Source organism: Parasteatoda tepidariorum, chromosome 6 (genome assembly GCF_982258835.1).
Source record: "Parasteatoda tepidariorum strain Cologne lab strain chromosome 6, Ptep-v5.0, whole genome shotgun sequence".
Lineage (NCBI taxonomy): Eukaryota > Metazoa > Arthropoda > Arachnida > Araneae > Theridiidae > Parasteatoda > Parasteatoda tepidariorum.
In genome coordinates, this window is record NC_141760.1 from 61,413,178 (window position 1) to 61,429,050 (window position 15,873).

Sequence of the window (15,873 nt, forward strand, 5' to 3'; positions counted from 1 at the left end):
ATAAAATTATTGAATTAAGATTTATTTAATAAATAAAATTAATTTAAAATTAATATTAAAGAAAAAAGATTAAATTAATATAATAAATAAGGATTATCCGATACACCGTTGTACCAGCTATAAAACGAACTTAAAAGACACCTATTCGAACCAACACAGCTCAGCGCATGAGTCAGTAGTTTTTGCCTCTGACTTATTCAAGCCATTTGGTGGAAATTGAAATGCATACGCTTTCAGTATGAATGTTTGACTGGACCCGTGTTACTTAAGCTTCCTTGCGGTTTTTTGCCCAGTTTCGATTAGATCTCATAGTTAATTTGGCCAGGTACGCGCGCGAATTAGTTCTTTATCATAAATTATTTATTAATTTTGAGAAATAGTTGATTCTCTTTAAACTTTTGTATTTTGCTTACACTAACAATGTCGGTTGACAAAAAGAAGGGTCATCAATACAGTGCCACGTGCTTGAAGTTGGGATTTGTTCAATCACTGTTGAACTCTCAATTACCCATGTGTTTACTTTGTAATAAAGTTTTATCTAATGAGGTAATGAAATCATACCGTTAGCAGCTGCATTTGCAAAAAACTCATCCTGACAAACAAAATATTGATTTGTCATTTTTCTCAAACACATCTTGTTTCATGTTTCTGAGGGTTCTCTGAGGGTGACACCTTCTTCTCTCGCAGCACATACAGTGACTGACGCACTATATCACAACATCATACTTCGATATGGGCCGCCCAGCATGTATTTATCAGACAGAGGAACTGCGTTCACAGCGCGCCACACACAGCCCTTTTTACAAAAGTATGGAATACAACAGTCCATGACACCACCATATTCACCACAAGCTAATAGCATTTTTGAACGCGCCAATGGTGTCATTGCATCAACTTTGAGAAAAATAATTGATGGACATCCAGAAAAATGGGATGAATTATTACCTAACGCTTTACTAGCAATCAACACCACACGACAAAATTCAACTAAAAGATCCCCATTTTATTTGCTTCATGGATATGAACCACGCCTTCCACGTGAATTGCACATTGCAAGTTTCATCGATGACACGCCACGTGAAGATCAACTTGACCTTCTTACTTTAGCCAGGGCCGAAGCCGCAAATAATGTGTACGAAAAGCATCTAGATAATAAGCGCAGATTCGATCTTCACCGTCGGTCACATTCATTTAAGACAGGAGATCTCGTCTTGTACGACTGGCCTAAACAAGGAGCTCATAAACTTTCTCCCATTTATAGAGGACCGTTTCTGATTGTTCGTCCAGTCGGGGCCGTATGCTACGAGATCAAGTCTATGGATCAAAGAAAGAATCTTTTGAAAGTTGTTCACGTACAACATCTTCGTCCATATCACATGCGAGACACGACAGTCACCCAGGAAGAAGAGAGCTCGGAAGAAGAGGAAGAATCAGTTTCCGAATTACATCCAGTAGAAAACATCCAGGATTCTGAAAATAACCCGAACATCACATCGAGCCGCTACGATCTGCGACGCAATCGACCCCCGCCTGAAAGACTTATTAGACAAAATCTGTCCTAGAACCTTAATGTTTACGCTTCAATGTAAATATCTACATTTAGCATTGAGCGGGGCCGAATGTAAGGTTCGCATAAGTCTAATTTTATTATAGCAGAGAATAGTTTAACTTTCATATAAAAAGGTGGCAACATTCAGAGATGTAAATAGAACGCTTCGCAAACGCATATATTTCGCTGATATTATTTTTCATTAAATACTTTTATAAAATATCTCTTCGCTTATTTACTGTATTGCATATTAATTAAATTCCTTATCATTCAACTTTATCTTATATATATATATATATATATATATATATATATATATATATATATATATATATATTGTTGTTGTTGTTAATTTACGTCGCACTAGAACTGCACAATGGGCTATTGGCGACGGTCTGGGAAACATCCCGGAGGATGATCCGAAGACATGCCATCACAATTTTGATCCTCTGCGGAGGGGATGGCACCCCCGCTTCGGTAGCCCGACGACCTGTGCGCGAAGTCGAGCACTTTACGGTAGCACAGTTTAACGAGGACCAATACCGCACACCCTCGGTCCCTACGCAGACTGATCCAAGTGGTCACCCACCCGCACACACACACATATATATATATATATATATTGCGTACTTGGCAACTTCGACGATGCATAATTAGTTTGTTTATGTTCTACCTGTCTTGATGATAAGTTAGAAATGTATAGTGGAAGATTTGAAATTTATGTGAAAGAATATAGAATGTGTCCCTTAAAAGAATAGATATTTATTGGGCTTAGTTTCCTCAAAATAGAGTAGAAAGAACAGTCGCTAGTGTAAGCGAATGCCACGTTTCAGACAACCAATCAGCAACCTACTTGCAAGTATCCCATTAGCAACAAAATTTGTCAGCATATTATAGAATAGAAAAATTGTAAAGCTAAATTTTTACTGTTGTCAGATCATTCTAACTGAAATATTTTGAACGACATATGCAAATTTTGTTCTCAGATACAGCACAATGTTGCTGTTATGTAAAACTATAAAAAGAGATAGCAATTATTGATAACGTCATTAGTTTAAAGTGTATATAAAAACATATTATCATAAGTGTATATTAATAATTTTAAGTGGCAACGTAAAAAGATTGTTGTTCTAAAGATTTTTAATAAAATGGTTGTTTTGATAGAACGCAGATATTTATTTTAAAGTTGTTGTTGTTGTTCATTTCCGTCGCACTAGAGCTGCACAATGGGCTATTGGCAACGTAAAGTTATTTTTATAGCTTTGAAAAATCAAGTAGATTTATTAGAAGTACGGAGCAGTTGCAGCATATGTTGGTTATTTTAAAAACGTTGCTTTATAACTATTATAATGCCACCTGAAGACAAAGTTTAAAACTAATTTTGAAATTGGTCGGAACTGTGGCATAACTACCACTACGATTATTAAACATTAATTGACTAGTATATAAGACATGCTAATTTGATTCAATTTTGAGGTACCTTTTGATATATGAAGGTTGGCATTGTCTAATGGTCTCTCCCTACATAGGTGACTTCCGGACGTGAAAGGATCACGTCCACATTGAATAGTTGACTTGTTAATTGTGACTGTGTCATCGTCCTCATCACGCTGTTGCTTCTCAGTCTTCTGCTAATAGAAACACAGGAGAGACCACACACAACCATGAACTTAATTATAGCTCTCATGGCCAAAGCTCAAAACCCGGTGACCTTAATCTTTCACAAATACAGCAACTAGTGGTATCCGTTCATAAAATGTTGGTGGAGGAGTATTGGGGCGTAACTACCACTACGATTATTAAACATCAATTGACTAGTATATAAGACATGCTAACTTGATTCAATCTTGAGGTACCTTTTGATATATAAAGGTTGGCATTGTCTAATGTTTTCTCCCCACAGAACAAATTACTTCCCTAAAATTCGATCAAAAGTTAAGGAGATTTTTCTAACTTAATTTTGAGCCTCGTACTTAAAAATTCCTAAATTTAAAAATTTTAAGAGCATTTTTGAGATTTATTTTCACATAATTCTTTGGGTTTCGTTAGACCTACTCAAATCTAATAATTTCAAATAAAAGAAAAATGCATAGCTCAAATTATTTATTCTTTAGCATAACTGATATTAATAAGACTTATTATTAAGACTTATTTATAAGAGCTCTATATTTTAATTCCTGAATCTCAATATATATATATATATATATATATATATATATATATATATATATATATATATATATATATATATAAATAAGAAAAATTCCTTTAGTTTTTGCTAATTTTAAAAGAAGTAGTTAGTAAGCATACATTTATCTGAATTAAACCAGTCAGATAAGTGTGCAGATTGTTTGTAGCACTATTTTGTTCTGTTATGCTGCCTGCAAAAGCGTTAGTTTATATATATATATATATATATATATATACATTGATATCCCCTTTTAGCAATAAGAAAGTTCATGGCACAATGAAGATTTTACCAGGCTACAATTAGGCGAAATTCTAATATGCAATATCAGACTCCTAGATATGTAATCCCTAAATATTCTTATCATACTTCTTCTTAGCCTAAGTATAAAAATAGATGACTTCGAAAATATCAGATCAGATAAAATTACAGACAGGATCTGCAGCAAGGCAACCTGCAAGCCAACAAAATTTTCAGCTACTATATCAGTATCCAAGAAACCCCTAACAAAACTTTAGAGAAAATGTTTCTAAAAATACAGTACCTAAACAAATGCATCAAGATGATTTTAAGCAAGTTTGAGGAATCAGGAAGGTGACCTAATTTCCTCACACTCACAGAAAAGCTCACCAAACACTGTTTTTTTTTTTCAGAATTACATAAGTTGGAGATTATATTCTGAAATTTTTTTTGAAGTTCATGAATTTCTTGATAGCTTTAACAATGATAAACTTCTCGAGATAATTTATATTAATATTGATTTCGCACAAAAGTTTCCTTTAACTTCCTATCATAAACATCAATTTTTGTACAAAAACTTTTAAAATTTTGCTTGATTCAGGATCAAATGTTTTTCTAATGTATTCAATAGTTAAACTAATAAAATCCAATTATTGTCAAGTAATGTCATTCAAACAGTAAATCCTGATTTTGCAGTTATGTTTTGCTTAGAAATATAGTTTAAAATTGGTAAACAGCATTTTAAAACACCTTTTTATTCATATAACTTCTATCATAATATGTTTGATTCTTTTTTTTTGGCTATGACTTTATAACCAAGCATAGTAAAAAAATTTCCCCCAAGAGAATATTGCTGAATTCCAAAAATTTAGAATTAATTTATATGAAGACAAGGCAGATTACTGTAATAATATTTGTGAATCTAATACATTTCTTAATAACAAGCTTATTTTGGTATCTCAATAATTCACTGGAATTTCCTTAAAAACTGATAAATTGAATAACCAACATCAAAAGTTTATTTTTGATAAAGAGAACATATAATCTTCATTCTCGATTGTCAATTATGAAGCCTATTTTCACAAAATTACTAAAAAGCCACTTAAAAACCTTCATCTGCGGAGCTCTTCAGTTATTGTTTGACTGGTGTTATTGTTAAAAGAAAAAAAAAGATAATTGATGGAACAACAAATTTACAAAATGTGTACAGTTTTATTGCATTGAAATCAGCAACTCTTGTACAGGCATTGATAAGAAGTTATCCTTAAAAAAATTATACAAATAAATACATTTTTACTAACAAATTTATAATAATTTGTTAAAAAGATATTCACAAATAATTTAAAATTATTATCAATAAATATCATTAATAAGATAATTTAGAATTTAATTTTCCCAACAACAAAACTATATTAATGGAAAATTTTAATGTTTTTAGAAACCAACATAATAGCTAGAACATAGATTTTATGATACAATTCACCAGTTTAGTTAACAAAAAAATAATTTTTTAAATTTTTTTTTTATCTAAGTTATACGCCTATAATTTTTTAAATACAAAAGAAAACGTTAATAAAACAAATGAATATATATATTTTTCAATTTTCCAGATTTAAAAATAAAAGAATTTGTAGGTGAAGTGCAGAATTTTTGCTCAAATGAATTGAACAATTTTTAATGAAGTATTTAATGTATATAAAAAAGATTTTAAACATATAATAAAACATTACTTAAAATTAAAATATAAAGAAACTAATAGTTCAATGTGAAAAATAAACAATTATTAAACATTGGTAGCTCATAAATAACATTCTGATTAACTCGGCGTTTCCAATTTAAAAACATTTGTCGACATGACTGCATTCTTTTTTTCATTTTATTGGAAAAGTATTTTTTTCTATTACAGAAAAGGTAACTTTTACTCAACAAATTATAAGGAGTCAATTGTCAATAAGGAAAAAAAATCCTTTCATTTAAATATAATACATTGTAAACTTCAATTATCGTAAAATTTGAGAAAGAAAAAAAAAACACACTTTCTGATGGTAGTACAGATTGAGAATAGAATAATCAGTATCATTACTACAGTTTTTTTTTTTAATTCACAGAGCAATAATTGCATACTACATACAATATTCATGAAATTTCAATTTTTCACAGCTTTTAGCAAGTTCTGAAATATTTTTAAAAAAATAAGAATATTATAACAAGTATTCTAACAAATAAAAATAATTCATAAATTGGATTCATACTGACAAACATTAGAGCTCTTTATTTCTATTGCATTCGCAACACAAGATTAAAACAAGTAAAATTATACATTTTGCAATTCATTTATGATTAATAACACACATCAAATTGTTGATAATTATAAAATTTGACAGAGAAAAATAAGCATGTTTATAAGAACAAAGATAGAATGAAAATTATGGACAGCATCAAGATAATGCAGTATTCTCTCCTTCATTCTGTTTTGGATGAAAGGGAACTTCAGAGCAGAGCTGTCGATTTCACCAAAAAATATGAAAGGGGGAAAATAAACAATGCTTCACAAGAAAAGTATAACACAGTTTTGTTTTGTCAGTTTATGGGTTAAGTTCAATTTTACATTTTCTTTCATATAAGAATTCAAATAATTTTTTTAAAAAAAATCACAGGTTTATGAAGAACCTTTCTAACACAAAAAATAGAACAGATTCAAAATTTTAATTAAAAAATAATATTAAAGCTGCCAACATGAACAGGGGAAAAAACAGATTAAAAATTATGTAAATTTCATATCAACTTTTGGGTTAATATCAGAAATATTTTAAAAACAAGGAGTTTACATGGGCAATAAAATTTAAAGCAATGTTATACAAATGGCTATAAATTTAAATTGATTGCAATATTTTTGGATTCATGATTGACAGTAAATAAGTTAATATAAAATGTTATTTTTTAATCATAATTTCAACTGTTAATTAGATATTTCACTCATTTTAGAGGGTACTGAGTAAAATATCTATTGTAATAGGATTTTCCTTTTTTAAATTTTATAATCTTAAGAGAATTTTTTCAAAAGGAAAATATATATATATATATATATATATATATATATATATATTAATTTTAGATAACTGGCAAAATCTAGCAGCCTAGAGGAAAATCTGGTTGAGTTGGCAGCTCTGAATAAACATTCATTAAATTTATTTATAATTAATAAATTGAGAACTTGCATCCCCAAAAAGAGGCATTCATAGGGCAAAATTATACCGGGCAAAATAGGTTCCCATCTAATGGAATGTTAGTTTCCTCAAGATACCACATCATATAATTTAAATGCACAAAATTAACAAAAAAATATAAATAAAAGAATATTATGGCAAAAATAAAACTTATTTTTGATTTTGATTCAGATCTGCCTCAACATATATTGATTTCAGTTTGAGATTTTTTTTCTCTTTTGCATACACTTATGACAGTAAGTACAGTTCTTTGTTTCACTGGTCCATAGTTGTGAGACTTTTCACAAAATGTGGAAATGTATAATCACTCTACAAAATGAAAGTTCAGATAAATGCTATACATCTGGAAATGTATGAAATATAAAAGTCATGACACATGAAATAGTTCAATTAAAAATTATGGCAAATGATCAAGTGCTGGGAATGCACTCTACATTTTGTACACTTGCAAGAAAAGGAGATCCTTGCAGATTATTCTGGAAATGTATTAAACATTGATAACTCTTCGAAGGATGATGCTCCACTCTGGTCGAGCATTTGTAACATGTCAGATAGCTCTTGTTGCTGTGGTCCACTTCCAGGAGCACCGTGAGCCTGAGGGTGGCTTCCGGAAGATGTCGATGAAGAGGGTCCTTCGGGTGTGCCTTGGCTTTGCCAATGTCCCCAGATTCCTGTTAATACAAATATTAAGAGAACATTAAAAGAAAGACTATATTCAGAAATTGCATTAACCATTAATATAGATAATGAGAAAAGCACAAGCAGTAGTTCCTAATTTTTTCAAACTAAAGAATCCTAAATGATTGCCCTTTTTTCAGTGGAACCCAGACAGAGTAAATAATGTTCATTAGCGATTGTAAAGATATTAACCGAAAAAACACTAATTATTTCGCAAACATTTAATGTGAGGAATGAAATAAAATTTTTCATAGCTTTAACAACATTAGTTTCAAAATTAGGTGTTACAGACAGTTAAACCAGCATCTAATCCAGTTCTGAATTTGTTTTGGTGCTAAATTATGGTTTTCATTGAAATTAGAACAAAAAAGGACAGATAATCTGTCCTTTTCTGATAAACATTGATATCTCTAATAAACATTGATCATCTCTGATTATCAGCAAAAAAATTTCTTTATTGTTAAATTTCATTGCTTTCTTGGAACTAAAAGATTTGATAGGGAACACTAGTACATTTTTTTATAAATGCTTATTTTTTTCAGTAAAATGTAATCCATAAATATTCTTTTTTTTTAAAAAATACTATACATTTTACTGACATTTCGGTTGAATAATTAGAAATGAATTTGAATATTTAAAAAACAAACTGGAAATTGGAACAAATAAAAAATTAGATTTAAAATGTCCATAATCATCAAGACATCGGAACTAGAAGGATACAAAATCGATCAATTTCAAATCCTTGCAAAACTGCAAAATCTATCTGAAATCTTTTGACTTCCCTTTATTTATTTTTGAACATATTCGCAAATATCTCTAACTATAAGAAACAAAATTCCATTAAATTATAAAGATTGAACAAAATTTCAAGAGTGGTAATTTTATCTTAAAAATGTATATTTACAATATTAAATTAAGTATGACATAGAATCGTTTTAACTTCTTTTGTTTTGTAGAAAGAATATTTATATTGGTTTAACATATAAACATCTTAACTGTTATCTAAGTTTGCAGTAAAACCTTCTCCTTAACACAAAAAACAGTTTTTCTGTAATGCATGCTATTCAGTGTACAAACTGTGCTAGGCAAAATATTTTTACAGACATGGCTAAGTAGAGTAACAACAATTAAGGGTTAAGTAAAACTGGTACATAATACAAACTTCAAAAAAATAAAATGGTATACTTTGTGCTATGGAATGAAGCACAAATGAAAGTACATAAAAGGACATGCTATAAATTTGGTTTAAGAAACAAGAACCTTCCTTAGTGTCTGAACACCAAATCATGATAGAGAAATATAGAGACAAATACATGCAAAGTAGTTTAACCTATAAGGATAGAGGAACAAGTTTGAACAAAATTAAAAAAAAGGTGATAAGAAAAAGGTGTAAGGGGCTTCAGCAGAACCCCAGACTGCAACAGATAAAATTAGAATAGACTTCTAAATATTCGGATATAGAAGGATACTAAAAATATCATTAACTAAATTATAAAAAATTTTCATAACATGGAATGACTCCCAAAAATCAAGTTCTGTAGATGAAGAGCAGTGATGAATGATTTTAGCAGAAAAAACGTCAAATCTGTGGTTAGAATTCCAACTATGAAGAACTATGGAAAATCTCTTTTTTTCCCTGTCTGAAAACCCTGTTTTTTTACACATCTTTCATGTTTTTTAAGTTTAAGGGTAAGTTTAATTAGTCCAATATAAACAAGACAACATTGACATAAAATTTGATAAATATCCCAACAAGTAATATCAGCAGTAAGGTCTTTAAGGTAGGGGAAATTTAGTTTATTCACAGTGATTGGCAAAGCAGACATTTAATATGTTCTTCATATTATGAATTCTATGATCCTTGAATAGAATTCATGTTTAAACAGAAAGTTTACATAAGTGTTTACCTTTCTTTAGAAGTTCTTATTACTCAAAGTTGTGAGAAATTTCTCACAATTTCTCGGAGAACAATTGCAGTTACACTCCCCCTCATAACTTTCCCCCCTTCTCTCCAATCAAAAGATAGCTGCTTTGCGCACACTCGTTTACGATGCCTCTAAAATTTGCTGAAATAACTATCCCCTCGTAGAAGAGCTTCTTTACCTTAAAGCTATTGGTGTAGGCTCCAGTTTTCCTTCTAATATTATTACTTCCATAGATAGACAATTATTCTTATAATCTATCTAAATCTCTATTTAAAACTTAAACAATTTGATTGTTTTACCTTATTATCCAAAAATCAGTTCCTAAATTTCTAAGTTATTAAATAAATTTGAGTTCTAAGTTGTTTTTGCTTTGTAAATAAATAAACTGTAGTCTCAATATCATTTTATCTGCTACTATTCAAATAAATAAAAACTGTTACACTGCTGTACAGAATGCTTAAGAAGAGGTGCATAGATAAAATAGATATTTCAGAATTGTTTAAACTAGGTTGGGAGTTTTATTAATATTTTCAGCAGAAAAATTCTCAGCATTTAGTTTAAAATATGAAATATTCATGTTAAGAAAGTTTTAAATAAATTTGAATAAAAACATTAATAATACATTTAATAATCTACAGTGCATTACATTGAATTACATTTATTAATAAATTTAAAATGTAAAAATGTTTAATAAATTTTCAAAAATATTACCTCTTGGACCTGGTGTAGATCCCAACTGTGTATACGTTGGACCAGATGGACTTCGTGCTGGAGAATTCATTTGATTATAATTCTGACCAAATGCTTCTGAATTTGCCTGTTTTAATGTAGAATAAGCAAATTAATTTTACATTACAAATTATATTCGTAATAATATTAAACATTTTAAAGCACTGAACATTGGTAATAATAATTTTTACCAACATTCAGTGCACCTTGTCAACCTTTGTAAGCAATAAAACTGCTTCAATCTATTATAGCTTATGAACATAAAACATTACAAATGCAACTTATAGAAGTAAGGTGACTACTTTACATCTAATAAAACTGTTTGCAACACCTACTAAAAGCTAAATGACAGAACAGTATTAAAGATTCTTTAAGGATATAAGAAACAAGAAAAATTAAAATGAATTTTTAAATAACACTTCAACTTATTACAAGAGCCTTTGTTTAAAGACATAAAATGTGCATGTTTATAAGTATAAATTACATAAACCTGGTCTTTAAAACACAAAAAGGTGCAAAAAATAGCACTGTAGAGTAAAAAGTAGTATTATAACAGTAAAACTTAAATAACATTAGAAACTAACACGAATACATTAAAAAAATAATAAATTTCTGAACATTTTTTTTGATATTTTAATTTTGTACCATACCTAAGAACACAAATGCTTAATCTTAACATGTAAGATGTGGCCTTTTCAGAGTTCATACAGAGATCAGAAGAAATCCAAGAGTCCAAAATTTTAAGGAATTATCTTTTACACAAAAATTTTTAATTTTTGATAACTAGACAGTTTTTTTTTTCAATTAAAAAGCTGTTATTATAAGGAACTCACAAAAATGTATAGTTTGCATATTTTTTTCTAGCCTTTTTGAAATAAATTTCGACTTTGTCAAACTTCATCAAGAAAAATAAAGTTATCACTTTTACAAATAAATACATTTTCCAGTTTCAAATATTTTAATAAATCTAGTTGAAGTTAAAGATTAACATAAAAACCCACCAATCTTATATTCAAAAAACAATAAATTATTAACTAAGTTTGCTTGTAACATGTAAAATTAAAATTATTTATGTTATTTTTTTCTTCTAACTCTTGCAATTAAATTTTTTTTCTTTTAAAGTTTTTCTTAAAGTATTAGATTTTGACAGCTAAGTCATATCATTTAGTTTCCCTATTTGGACAGCAAATTCATCAGCATACTTAGTAAGTTCATCTATGCAACACAATAATCTAAGAAGTTTCTAAGGACTAATTTAAAGATCTAAGTAGTTCCAAGTACTCCTTGGAGACTTTATTTCCAAGGAGTTTCTAAGGAATATAAGGAGTCAGTACGCACCTTGCATTTTTCCTATAGTGTCATTTTAACCCCTTCAGAACCACAAACACATACATATGATTTTACGGTACTCCCTTCATAACTCATGGTATCACATATAAAATGAGTCTCTCTGATTCTAATGGCTTAAGACCATATGGACGTGATCTCAATTTGATACTCTCACATTAGTATGCATACAAACTGTTTAGCATGCATAAACTTTGAGTCTGCGGGCTTGGGGAAGCACTATTTTCAACTTGTAGCAGCTCTGAAGGGCTTAAATTTAAATTAATAATAAGGGTTAAATGGTTTTTTTCCCGTTTAATGAATTAAAATTCATTAAAATAAACACATAGAGCAATTTACTTGTGCGAGATGCCTCTGAACCCATACAGCTTGTGGGGATGAGGAGGATGAAGTTGTAGCAGGTTTCGATATGCGAGTCAAGACTCCACCGCCGCTGGGAACTGCAGATGGAGGTGTTTGTGCAAGTGAACTTCCCAAACTTCCAGCACCACTTCCAACACTTGTGGTCGGATAACTCAGACCAGAATGTTGCTGCCCACTATTTTCATAATTTGAATAAACAGATTGACCTGAACCTGGACGTCTTTCCTGAATACCTTGAGTTCCTAAAAATTATGGACACCAAGTGAAATAAACTCTCTTCATTTTGTCATTTAATAATTGGTTTAAATATTAGCTACAAAAATATAGAAGAATATAAGATCATCTTAATATACACTATCTAAAGATTATTTTAGATTTGTGCAATATAACATTTTGACAAAATTTCCAGTATTATATCGGTAATGTGCTGACGTTTTCTGAGCATAATTCTGTTCTAGAAAGTATAAATAAATTATTATAATAAGCAACAATAAAGGATTTTACATGGTACTAATCGCCTGTACAAATATAAAATAAGACTGAATCACTGAAATATATTAAAGTTAAATTAAAACCTTAATCTTGGCAATCAAATTCAAATTCCTACCTAATACCAAATTTTTCTTAAACGTAACATATTTAAAATATAGTGATTTTTTTAATCTTATAGTGATTTTTTTAAGTTATTGGAAAAAAACTAAATTATTTTAAACATTAGGGTAGTAGACATAAGATTATGTAAGACATAGAAAATAAGATTTTCAATCACAAGATTAGAAAATAAAAAAAACAAGCCTATTTTTCATCTACAACATTTTAAGGCCTGTTTACATGGTCCAATTTCTTGGACAGAAATTTATTGATGTTGATGGAAACTTGCTTTGCTTAGAGCTTGGATCATGTAAACAATCATCCAAGAACTTGGTCCAACTTCTTGGACGTTAGTAGAGCATGTTCTACTTTCCATCCAAGTTTTTTCTCCCTTAACCAATCAGCGTCTTAGGTTTTGTGACGTCAACAAGCAGGCAGTAAATTATGTAATTTTCTTGTATGTTTTCATATATTTTAGTCCAAATAAATTGATCTGTTGTTGTTTATTTGTGTTATTATGATTTTATTTGAATTTATTTAGTAATTTTAAACTTATGTAAGTCTTATTTTATAATGTTGAATATGAACAATGCGCATGCGCAAGTTTTTCTTTCGGCGAATCAGTGACATTTAAGATCTTGGATAGTGTCGAAGAATCATCCAATTTTTTGGACAGAGAAATCCCTCCAATTTCTCGGATTCAAGAACTTGGAATGTGTAAAAAGGCCTTTATATAAGGCAAATTTTAGAAAAGTTGTATAAATACACAAAGAGCAAGAAACATATTTTCATTAATTATGTTTAAATAACTCTACTATAAACATGGAAGTACATGTTTACCTGGATGGTGAGCTCGAGGTACTACAGAAGGATAGACTTCTGACCTAGGTAAACTGTAATCAAGCCCTTCTGGCTTTGTTTGAGAAGATAGTAAATTTCCAGGACCCATGTGACTGTATTGATTCATAGCATTTTCCCCTGAGGAACTAACAGGACCCGGATCAGTACCTGAGACAGATACTTCTTGTTGGTGGTGAAGTGTTCTAAAATTAAATGAAATATTATTTACACACAATTCATGACCTGTTATTTAAATAATAAAACAATTAAAAACAAAAAAGATATTTGGCCTTCTCATACTTTTGTACCCCAGAAAAAAATGATGAATTTGTATCTTTACTAGTGGTAATAGCAATGAAATAATTACACTAAAAATCTAAAATTTATAGAACTCAGGAAATTAAAGCAATAGGTTAAACTAAAAATACTCAAAGAATAAAATCCAAAGATCAGGTTGTGAGAAAATATATAACCCAGTTTTCCTCAAGTTTAAAGATAAAAATGAGAATATATTGATAAATTTTTCGAGATTTAATGTAGATAAAATTACAATCTTCTTTTTTAATTCAAACAACAATCAAAATACAATTGATTGAAATATGTATAGTTAAAGAAAGAAATGTAACATGTTTCTAAACATGTACGAAATTTATTTTGAAACAGGTTAAGTCAATGCATATGTCAAATCAATAAATGAATATTACATTTTGAAATTCAATATTTTAGTTTAAAAAATAATTTAACAAAGGTAAATAAAGATTATTGTCCATAACATTTTGAAATAGGAAAGTACCTGCAAATAATTTAGTCTGCGATATTTTCAAAAAAGAAAAGAGTGAAGAAAAGCAGCATGTACCAATCCTCAATATGAAATAGCAAATTTTTATTTATCAATTTGACAATGAAACATAAAGGAACTTCATTACAGATTGTCTTAAATATTAATTTCTTACATAATATGTAAGTGATGCAAAATGCACACAACAAGCATCAGCATATTATTTGTTATCAAGATAATTTTTATTGATCTTATTTAATTTTTGTATAGAAACATTCCTTTTACTACATAAATTAAGTATTTTACTAGGTAAATTATGTATATATAATAGGGAAATATTCAAACTAAGATTATGTGTATTACTGACAACTACTTAGGATACTGTTTAAGTTTTCTGAATGAGTAACATCAAAATCCAAGGAAGGTTTTGTCTGCATATTAAAGCAATGCTTAAATAAGAATATTAGTAAATGCTTCAACAAGACAGTTAGTATGATTATGATAATTATTAGTATGATTACAATGATTATTCTATTAGCGAATATTGTAAAAGTTTTTTCTCGAGTTGTCAGGCAATTTTAAGCAGAGGGCATTAAACTCCTAGTAATTTAAAATTTCAGCAATTGAACTAATATTATAAAAGTTTTAAATTAAGAAAAATTCTCATTCGTAAAAAATATTCCACTAAGAATGAAATAACTGTCACTCCTTTCTACCTAGCTAACAAGCTAGTAATGGTTTGACATGTTTTTCCTTTTTAAGTAGCTTCATTAAATATTATGCATCTAAAGAAGAAAAAACATTTTTTGTTGGGACAAATTAAATTTGTACCAATGTAAAATAAAGCAGAAATATTAAGCTAAGACTAACTTCAGACATTTAACTAGAGAAAAATAATAGTACATGGAATAATTTTTACTGCTCAAGTATCAAAGAGTTGGGAACATTTACAAACAGGACATTTGACGCATAATTTTAAGACACTCTAATGGTCATGACAATAACTTTAGCCAATTTAGATTTTAAAAAGAACATTGAAATGTTACTATAAAAATAAAAAGTTACAACAAATTAAAAAATTAATTTTGCAATAAAGAAAATTGAGAACATATCAATTCAGTAAATATAAAGATTTTATCTGTAGAACACCTCGTCATAAGGGTTTTATGGCCAAACTAATATGGTGTACAAGCTAGAAGACCAAAACTACAACATATGGATTGCCTTGAACAAAATCTTAAAATTAAGTATTAGAAATCAAGAGCATCAGACAGGAAAGTGGAAATCAGTTCTTAAGAAGACTATGATCTACACCAGATTGTTGTGCCATTGAAGAAGAAAAAGAAATAAAAATCCAGAGCATATTCCTTTCCTTGTTATGTTGCCAAGAATTAGACATAAAAACTTGCAACAAAACC

The 15,873-nt window shown here is 29.2% G+C and overlaps 1 protein-coding gene across 19 annotated transcripts in view; it reads right to left on the minus strand.

Moving 5' to 3' along the window:
- Positions 1–5,169: 5,169 nt before the first annotated feature.
- The window catches only part of tgo (Aryl hydrocarbon receptor nuclear translocator homolog tgo), a 116,763-nt gene continuing 106,059 nt past the window's right edge, over positions 5,170–15,873 (minus strand). For all 19 annotated transcript variants that reach the window (XM_071178558.2, XM_071178555.2, XM_016068683.4 and 16 more), the window contains 4 exons: positions 13,678–13,880; positions 12,223–12,488; positions 10,519–10,624; positions 5,170–7,875 (listed from right to left, as the gene is read on the minus strand). In XM_071178558.2, the coding sequence (XP_071034659.1) occupies positions 7,676–7,875; positions 10,519–10,624; positions 12,223–12,488; positions 13,678–13,880 (775 nt within the window). In that variant the 3' untranslated portion in view covers positions 5,170–7,675. The remainder of the gene's footprint in view (positions 7,876–10,518; positions 10,625–12,222; positions 12,489–13,677; positions 13,881–15,873) is intronic.